This window comes from Electrophorus electricus, chromosome 5 (assembly GCF_013358815.1).
Source record: "Electrophorus electricus isolate fEleEle1 chromosome 5, fEleEle1.pri, whole genome shotgun sequence".
NCBI classification, from domain to species: domain Eukaryota; kingdom Metazoa; phylum Chordata; class Actinopteri; order Gymnotiformes; family Gymnotidae; genus Electrophorus; species Electrophorus electricus.
The window spans coordinates 4,679,004-4,688,216 of NC_049539.1; the positions used below are offsets into that span (position 1 = coordinate 4,679,004).

Sequence of the window (9,213 nt, forward strand, 5' to 3'; positions counted from 1 at the left end):
GGGACATGGAAGACACGCCTGTTAGCGAAGCCAATGAAATGCTACAAAGCAAGATAACTGCCAATCAGTTATCAAGCTGAGGCCAATCGTGTATTGCGTGTATCGCCAAAATTGCGGTCCGAGTAAAAACAAAGGGTCAATTTCAGGTTCCATTTCCGATAACGAGGTGAAAGGTTTCGCGAAACCAGGGAGTTACTTGTGGCGTCTTTGTGGTAAAACATTTGGTAATACCTCATGTCAAAACTCAATCCCACTTAGTACTCAATGCATTGGTATGTAACAGCATTATGCATTCGGTTTCTAAAAAGAAAATGTAATGCATGGTACGCTTTTACATGGTATGTGTAGTGTTAAGAATTATTAGATTAAAGACTAGATTAAAGCAAGTAACATTTCAGAATACATTTTACACAATCTCCAACATTCAATACGTTAATGGGGTGGTAAACACACAACATCCAAGTGCTACATACAACATTCTGCTAAGAATGGATATATTCCTCAGGTTTGTATGCCAACTCTTATGTAACGTGAAAGCACTTTTAAGAGAATCATTTTTAGTTCAAGTTAGCATAAGCTTCACAGGCAGCAGACATAAAGCGATGGACTTTTAGGTTATTACAATTTTCTCTCAAAGGATTTACATAAAAACAATAATTTAGTGCTGAATTTACAGTACATCCGCACGCCACTTTTAATTCGAAAACCCTCTAATCGCGGCATTCAGTACAGCACACGTTCCGCAGCCAGATTTAACTTGGTTAGAGGGTTAGCCTCTCGTTTTATTGACAGGGAGTTTTCTGCAAAGCTCAATCCAAAACGAGCAGTTTGCACTACTAGTTCTCTTGTTCTGAGTTGTGATAAATCACGTGGCTACAGACGGGCGATTCACATGACTTGTGTGTTTGTTCCCGTGATCAACGTTTCCATCTGCTATCTCTGTCCGACTCACGGGTCTGAAGCTGAAGGCAGATGGATGTTCTAGAGCAGACTCGGGAGACTTCGTCCAGGTAAACACTTACCTGAGCTTCTCATGGGCACTTTCTCGCAATTCTGTGTTGTTACTTTGTTTGAGGAGTTTAAGAAAGATAGCTACAAGTTGAACGAGATTATAATTTACTTGTTGTAAAATAGATAGCTATGATGGATAGATAATCTTGAACACGTGGATAAGATAAAATATATGTAAAATACGGTAGATAGGTGTATAATCTGCTCGAGTGAGTATGTATGTATGGCCTACGTTCACTGTTATCAGTTATGTTTTGTGTTTGTCACGGATTTAAAAAGGGAGTTAGAAGTGTCTTCCTGAAAGTCCATTAAATATTTACACTCATTGTTGAGTGACCCTTTATTATTGTTTTAATTTTCACAGATCGTTAACAATGTCACTTTTACTGCAACAGAACAGGTTCAGTTCTTTTTTAATGATAATTGCCTGTTTGGTGTCCAGGCATGAAAAACAAGAGGAGGATATTGAACAAATATCTGAAGGTACTGGCCAGAAATTCATTAGTGCAGTCCTCAGTTTAGGATACTTACTGTTTCTCAATTGAACTACTCACAGTTTACACAATTTAGGATACTCACTGTTTGCAATGAGTAAAATAGTTTGTTTAGACCTAGTCCATGTATCATCCCTTGATAACCTGTTGGTGAATCTACTCCACCTTGTAAAGGAGTCAGCTCAACTGGAGGCAAGGTAGCTACAGTTGCCATAGCTGGCATTCCACACACTTCATCTTTTGTGGACCACAACATCCAGTATCAGGTTTGCACAGACAACAGCAGTGCACAGGTAGGCCGTCATCTTCTATCCTCAATAGACAAGATAGTTCTACTCTAGAAATGATGTGAAGAACATTGAGAGGAAGATCAGAAAGATTTGACTAGCTCATGTTGGTGTGTATGTATTGTGACTAGTTTTTTAAATGATTATTATTTGTTGTATTATTATTAATGAGGCATAAACCATACACTGCCAGTACAAAGTGTAGATTCACTCTACAAATAAAAATAATATAAGTAATTTGAAGTTCTACCACTTATAGATGCTGTTGATGACGTATTTTAGATCTGTACAATGCCAAAGGATGTTGTTGTTTCTCACTTGAGCAATTTGTTTCCTGTCTGCACTGCTTGTAGGACGGGTCATGTGATTCTGTTCCCTCACTGGGACTGGCACTGGGCCCAAGTCACATGTCAGTCAGGAGGGGAGTCATATGATGGTAGAGGGATTTTGGGGGGCTGTCATGGGACATTTACTTATTCTTTTTTTTTTTGTGAACAGCTAAAGCTGTTTTTGGGCCCTGGTCTAAATTAGATTACGCCCAGTGTTCTGCATGGGGCATGGTTAAGAAATGAGGACTGTTTGCAGTATTGAAAGGCGGGTGTTGTGCCTGCTCTAGTTTCGGAGAAGCTTTATAATGTGAAGTTAACTTCTCCATTAATCTGTGGGATCTTCTTTGCATCTTAGCTCAGTCCTGTTGCTAATGACTCAGTAAATCTTCAAGTTAATATCAAGGTGAAGCTAGTAAGTCTGGTTTACCAAACAAAATATTTAAAAAAAAAAACATTTTAATTGAGTTTAGTTTAATCCAAGACTTGTCTTCATTTGGGTCACATTTGTTCAAGATCTTTATTTCTCTGTGGATATTAATGAGAATACAGCTGTCAGATAGTTAAAAGGTTAACCTGAAGAATCTGACCTAGCCCCTCCTTGTTTTGAAGATGTTCTGAATGTTACCTTTCCATTTCCCTCAGGTGACCTATCAAGTCGTCCTGGCAACTGACCAGCCATTGATGGGTGGAGAGGCAGGAAACGGAGGAGAGGACATAGTTTCCACGGCATCTTTCAACGGAACTCCACAGGTACAATGTCAGTGAACATTTCATCCAGCTTTTCTTCAACAGTCTACAGTTGAAGTCTACAGTCCTCGGTGGATTTAAGAGATTCCATAAGATAATGCTGTTCATTTAAGAGCTAATGTATGCATTGTTGCAATAATGACCAGATGCTCAGGGCCTGCATTAACAAAGCATCTAAGAAAAAGTGCTGATCTAGCCACTGAATTTGTTAACACTGCATGTGGTCACAAACAGACCTCCAAAACAGATTCCTTCTGCATGCTGGCCCAGGTGTCTTTGTGAATATGTAGTTAGTGTGTGTGTGTGTGTGTGTGTGTGTGTGCCTGCAGGCTGTGATTCAGAGCCCCTACAGTAATGGAGGCATTCGATGCCCGGAGCCAGTTGCCTCTTTCCCAGCATCCACTGTAACCAACGTGGCAGCCACAGGCGTGTCGGTGCAGCCTAGCAACCCCTCACTCCCACACACAGGCGGTAGGTCAGAGTTAACGGACCTCATAAAACAAAGCGCTGTCTAACACTGAGGGTTCTCCATGCCACCCACGAGCATGTACATGCATTCATACATGTGCAGGAGATCTGTTTATAAATCTGATACTGATGAGTCAAACAGCTTTGACGCCATACTTTGCTCCCAGGACCAGGATACAGTAGAGTATAATGGGCATTTTAGGAAACTGGAAACTTTAATTCTACTACAATCACACTATAAATTATGCACATGGCCTCGGGGTGATGAATACTAAAAGCATGTAGTATGTGTAACAGTTTTCCTACCTCTCTTTCTCTCTCTCTCTCTCTCTCTCTCTCTCTCTCTCTCTCTCTCTCTCTCTCTCTCTCTCTCTCTCTCTCTCTCTCTCTCCCTCTCTCTCTAACTCAGGTCAGTTCTATGTGATGATGGCTTCTCCTGATGTTCTACAGGTGGGCACACCATGCCCCCTAGCTCCTCACACTCACCCATACCCACTGTGAGTAACAGCTGCAAGCAGGCACTAAAGAGGGCCTCGGCTTTAATGCCCGTTTTTGTAGGGAATTCTTGCTTATATGCCTCACTTACCTTTTCCCAAATGCAGTGTTGGAGGAAATGGAGGTGATGGAGGAAAATCTGTTCATTTTAGGAATAAAGGAAAGTTCTGAACGTGGGAGCTGCGAGAGTGAAGCTGTTTAAAATGTTGCGAGAATTTACCCTGAGGGAAGCCACGCAATTCTCACAGGCAAAAAAGTCGGGCAATGTACCTTCAGCCATGTATGGCAGGTCTCGGAAATGTTTTGTCAGGAATCTCTTGCATGTTTTTTGGGAAGCAGCTGGCTTCATAGTGGGTGGGTGAGTGAGTAATTGGGTGGGTGTCTGCTTCAGCCTTCCTGGCTACATTATGCCTCTCTCTCTCTCTGCAGAGCTGAGCAAGGAGTGCTTGTTATGCCTGCACTGACCTCATCATGTGATATGAATGAGCTGTAACTGGTGTGCTTGGTTGTGCTTAGGTTCAAATTGTTACGTTAACAATGCAAAAGGAAGGAGTGCTCAAAATGATTGCTAGTCCCATGCATGTGTGCTTGATATGTGATCCTTAAATAAGTGCACCAACGTCTGTAAAGACCACGTGAAGGTTCTGTATGTTATACATACATGTTATACTGCATAGATACGCCTCACTATCTCAGGATTAAATGGAGATTTTGATCTCCCTGGCCAGATGAATAGTTAAACCTCTTATGGGTGCATGTGCACAATGTGTCCTGTGCACAATGTGTCAACCACTCTTGTTTTCTCCACTGGACATTTTGTGACTACAGGGCATCTGCTGGCCCAGTGTTATTTGGATGTTGGACTATTCTCAATACACCAGTGGCACTGACCTGTTAATGGAATGGTGTTGTGTTTGCATGAGTGTACCAGACACAGCTGCGCTGCTGAAGTCTTTGCATGTGAAAGCATCACTGCTGAGCTGAGAGTGGTCCGCCATCCAAAAATATCCAGCCAATAGTGTCCCAGTGGTCAGAAACTGATTAAGAGTTGGGGCATGACTACAGAAGGGCTACAGATTGACTTTACACATGAAAGCTGTTTAAAAGAAACAGCTCATATAAAGTGGGTGGTGAATATATTTAGATATTTTTTTTTTAGGCTCTGGCTTTCCAATTGATTTTTCTTCTCTATAAGTTCCATCACATTAAAGATATAAACAGTGAATGTCTGGAGGGATGAGGCTGGCCATTGTCAACCCAGCAGTGATGGTGATATGTGTTAAAACTCCATTACCTAAAACACTGATTCGACCAACCAAACAAAGTGGCAATTAATTAGGCATACTTTTACTACATCATCCCCACGTTTGGATATTGTTCCTAACAACTGAACATCTTACCAAACTTTATATTTATCTTAAGGCAAAGCACTCATTAGTTAATTACATGCTCAGTGAAAGTGTCTGAAAACCCACTTTCCCTCCACATGAATGATCATGATGCACTGTGACATGAAGGTTTAAACTGGTGAGAAGGGTGTTTCCTCTCCCATAGATCCAATAAATCAACTCATCCTGTCAGTGTGTAGCAGAGGGCAGAGAGCCTCTGCATAATCGTTAAAGGAAAACCTTCACCGGAAAAAAAAAATCATTTTTAATTTTCCCTCGATTGTCTAGCATTGATATGCTGAGAGAGAATTATTCTGAACTGCTACATGTTTACTTAGAGAGAAAGCTTGCTGTTTTTTATCCAAAAGTATGATTTTTAATTAAGATTTCTTTCTGTGTTTACCCCCCTTACTAAAGTGTGTTCCCTCTGGCTTCATATGACAGCTGGTTTTCCCCTGTATGTGACTGTTATGACATACTGGTGTTAATCTCTCTGCATTTGTCTATGGCCTGGCTTTACCTCTTTACCTTTCCAAACCCTTTAGGATATGACTATTAGGGCATGACTGTAATATCCAGAGTATTATTGAAGTCCCAACCTGCCCTGCTCTGCTTTGCTCTGTCAGAGTGCCCTGAACAGCAGTGACTTGCCTTTCTTTGTCTGGCCTGCCCTTGGCTTCCTTCTCTCCATCACACACACAAACACAAACACACACACACACACCCACCCACATGCTACTCCTTCCAGAACTGTGGCTTCATTAAAATCATACCTCTGGGAACATTACGCACCTGAGAGCAGCGCTTTTCTCAGATGGCATCGGACCCGTTGCGCTGCAGCTTACAAGGGGGCAGGTTTGCTGCCGGCCAGATGGGCGTGGGAATCTGGCAGCGCTCTATGTTACTCCAGACTGTTTGGCTGAGCCTTGGCGCGCTCTGTGGGCAAAGCCGGCATCAAGCCGGCTATGCCATGGGCCCGGACCACAATCCTGTGGGCCGGGCCTGCGTATGCACGGCCTTTGGTGGCGGCCTGAAGAGCACTTCACGAAGCCCTCAGATCAACCGCTCCTTTAAAACAAACACCCCACGGATCCAGAATGGAGTGCAGGTCTTTGCTAAAGCCCCAGTCGTGAATCAAGCAGTGTGGGTTTTTTGAGTGCCACGTGTAGCCGGAGAAAGGGAGTGAATAGCTCAGGCCCGCTTTCTGTATTCTACTGTAGTCAAACAGACTGGCGCTACTATGAATGCAAGGTGAAAGGTCTGAATGATAGTGAAGGGCTGATTTTTCCGTTGTTCTTGCCGCCGGTGTAGGAAGCTAGACGGGCCACGCACCCCGAGAGACAAGCGGAGGAGAGCGCAACACAACGAAGGTGAGCGGCAGCGTGTGGGCACATGGCAGGGGGAGCATTTCTGTTTCACATTCAAAGCATCTGGGAAATGAGGTCATGCTAAATATGTGTTCATTCTGAAAACATCAAGGGAGTAAAATGCTTTTTGAAGTCTCAGATGGCAGTCCTGACAGTGAACCACTAGAGGGCGATGTGAAACGACGAGCGTTTTGGTGTTTGTTTGGTTTTTTTTTGTGCCTTTGACTCAAGTATTTGGCAGGGGCCAGTTTATCTCATTTGCCGTTATTGTGTTTGCAATGTTTATGGTGTCGCCTGCAGTGGAGAGGCGTAGGAGAGACAAGATCAACAACTGGATCGTGACGCTGTCTACAATCATCCCCGACTGCAGTCTGGACAGCACAAAGACGGGAGCGGTGAGCTGCACCATGCAGCCATGAACACAAGCACAAAACATTATCCTAGATTTACATGCTGTGGTTACCAGTGCCTGATGTCATCATGCACGCTCTCGTTACCTGCGCATGCTGTTGTTATGGGTATGCCACCTTTTTCCCGGTGCGTGCTGTCATGACCCATTCAGAATCATTACCAGACATGCTGTCACTAGCAAATACAATATCAAGACCAAGCTGTATTTACTGCTAATATTTGCCAAATTATTGCCAAAATCATCATCATCATCATTAAAAATAATTTGGTTTCCTATATGTACATATGGAGCTTGTCGCTTGTCCTGTGTTTGTGTCAGAGTAAAGGAGGAATCCTGTCGAAGGCATGCAATTACATTGAGGAGCTACGGCAGATTAACCACACCCTACAGGAGAGCCATAAAGAGATGAATAGAATCGAACTGGACAACGAGATCCTTCGACAACAGGTAACATATCTCCTGCCAAAATAACTAACCTGTTTCACTGAAAACAAAATGGTCTGCCAGTGGGGTGAGAGTTTGGGGTGATCTATTTCACTCCATAGATTCACTAAAAAGATTTCCTGATCTCAAGAGGAATATCTAGAATTTTGCAAAGTGCCAAGTAAAATAAACAATCTAATTACTTCCTAAGAGTCACTGAAAATGGTTGCAGTTCCAGTACTGCCTTGCCCAGTCCCACCTACCATGTTGAGCACTGGCTTACCTTCTCACATCTCCAGTGTGATCGAGAGTTTAATAGCCTCTGGCGCTTGTTTCAGTTGGAGGAGCTGAAGAAGGAGAACACCCTTCTCCAAGCCCAAGTGCGGCAATGCGCGTCTCAGAGCATCCCAGACGCTGTGGCCCACTGAACCGGAGCCTGACATGACACGACCTGTGAGAGAGGCTGCAGCCAGCTGAATGAAACAGAAAGCATGTTTGTTTGTTTTTTCAGTTCAGCTTTTTGCTGGTTTTCCACGTGGATGGAATCAGAAACTCTCACACAGTGGCTGGCTAGAGCTGCTTGCCACATTGCCCACAATAGCAACCGTAACCCAACTGACTGTACACCTGACTGGGCAACAGTAACCCACCTGAGCTGAGAGAATGGGCAGTCTCTTCCAGCGCAGGACACCTGAGTGACTCTTCTTGCTCATCGACTGATAGATTGTTACAATGGGATGTGTTGTTCCATGTAACTATTAGTTATTACTGTCTTGTTTTTTTTGGGGGGGGGTGCATTTTTATCATGTTTAGTGTGTGTTTCCTAATTTCTTTGTGTGTGTGTGTGTGTGTGTGTGTGTGTGTGTGTGTGTGTGTGTGTGTGTGTGTGTGTGTGTGTGTGTGTGTGTGTGTGTGAGTTTGTTACTTAATGCATAGTTTCATAAAAAATTCTGTCGGGCGCTAAAGAAGTTAGATGATAACCTGAAATGACATCTTGCTTGTGTTAAGAACTAAATGTGAAGTTAAACAGAGCCAAAACACCCGCGCATGGCCATCTGGAAGGGTGCAGCACTGACAGAAAATGAGCCCAGTGGGGGACTATTTGCTTTTTATCACACTTCGCCTTCCAAGGACCACCATGACTACAGTGAACGATTCACCCAAAGCAGAGCAATGGAACTGGTTTACTCAGCTTAATGAGATAAAGACGTTTGTGTGTCAATGAACACTTCCCACTTTGCTCATGCAAAAAAAAACAAAAAACCGCAAACAAAACAGTTTACAGTGGGAAAATGTATGTAGGACATGCTGCCTTACATTTTAGGATATTTGCATAATATGGAAATTAACAAAGTATTTATTTTCTGTGCAGTTTCCTTTTTTTTTTTTTTTTTACAGTTGAGCACGTTGTTTGATTTCGCTGCACCAACCCCAATGCAGATGTTTTCTGTTACATTTCCCAATGGCTGTAAGCATTCATTCAATCACAGTTGTTCTTTGAGCTCCGTTAAAATTTCAAGGAGTGCAAAAATAAGAATATACAAGCAGATTATTTGTCGAAATTGACTCTAATTAAAAAATGCTTTGGTTTTAAAAGTAAAATTTTGAAAACTAAAAATAAACTTTGATTGATAATGGCTTGCCATGCTTGCCAGTATAAATTCTGTCCCCTCCGAGCAGATAATTTAAACATGGCAGCTCTTTCATTCCTCACGAGTGCAGCCTTTTAACCACGCTAACAGCGAAGACTTTGAGCATTCAGGTGGCGTACAACTCTGTTAATTAATTTATC

The 9,213-nt window shown here is 42.7% G+C and overlaps 1 protein-coding gene across 5 annotated transcripts; it reads left to right on the forward strand.

Moving 5' to 3' along the window:
- The first annotated feature begins 174 nt into the window (after positions 1-174).
- Positions 175-8,266, forward strand: LOC113588465 (upstream stimulatory factor 2). 5 transcript variants are annotated; one of them, XM_027027650.2, is made up of 11 exons: positions 175-505; positions 963-1,010; positions 1,454-1,494; positions 1,680-1,798; positions 2,764-2,871; positions 3,198-3,339; positions 3,746-3,833; positions 6,531-6,589; positions 6,887-6,981; positions 7,317-7,445; positions 7,760-8,266. In XM_027027650.2, exons 2-11 carry the CDS (start codon positions 973-975, stop codon positions 7,847-7,849), a joined length of 909 nt encoding a protein of 302 aa, XP_026883451.2. In that variant the 5' UTR covers positions 175-505; positions 963-972; the 3' UTR covers positions 7,850-8,266. The 5 variants fall into 5 exon arrangements, with proteins under 5 accessions (XP_026883451.2, XP_026883450.2, XP_035382194.1 ...); XM_027027649.2 differs by having other exon boundaries at positions 178-272; XM_035526301.1 differs by lacking the exon at positions 175-505 and having other exon boundaries at positions 724-1,010; positions 7,933-8,266.
- Positions 8,267-9,213: the final 947 nt, after the last annotated feature.

What these genes read in the sequence shown, in the direction of transcription:
- LOC113588465 (XM_027027650.2), top strand. Translation starts at nt 973, where the DNA reads ATGGATGTTCTAGAGCAGACTCGGGAGACTTCGTCCAG. An exon ending in CTTTCAACGGAACTCCACAG is followed by an intron (nt 2,872 to 3,197) that starts GTACAATGTCAG and finishes GTGTGCCTGCAG; the next exon opens with GCTGTGATTCAGAGCCCCTA. An exon ending in CACACTCACCCATACCCACT is followed by an intron (nt 3,834 to 6,530) that starts GTGAGTAACAGC and finishes CCGCCGGTGTAG; the next exon opens with GAAGCTAGACGGGCCACGCA.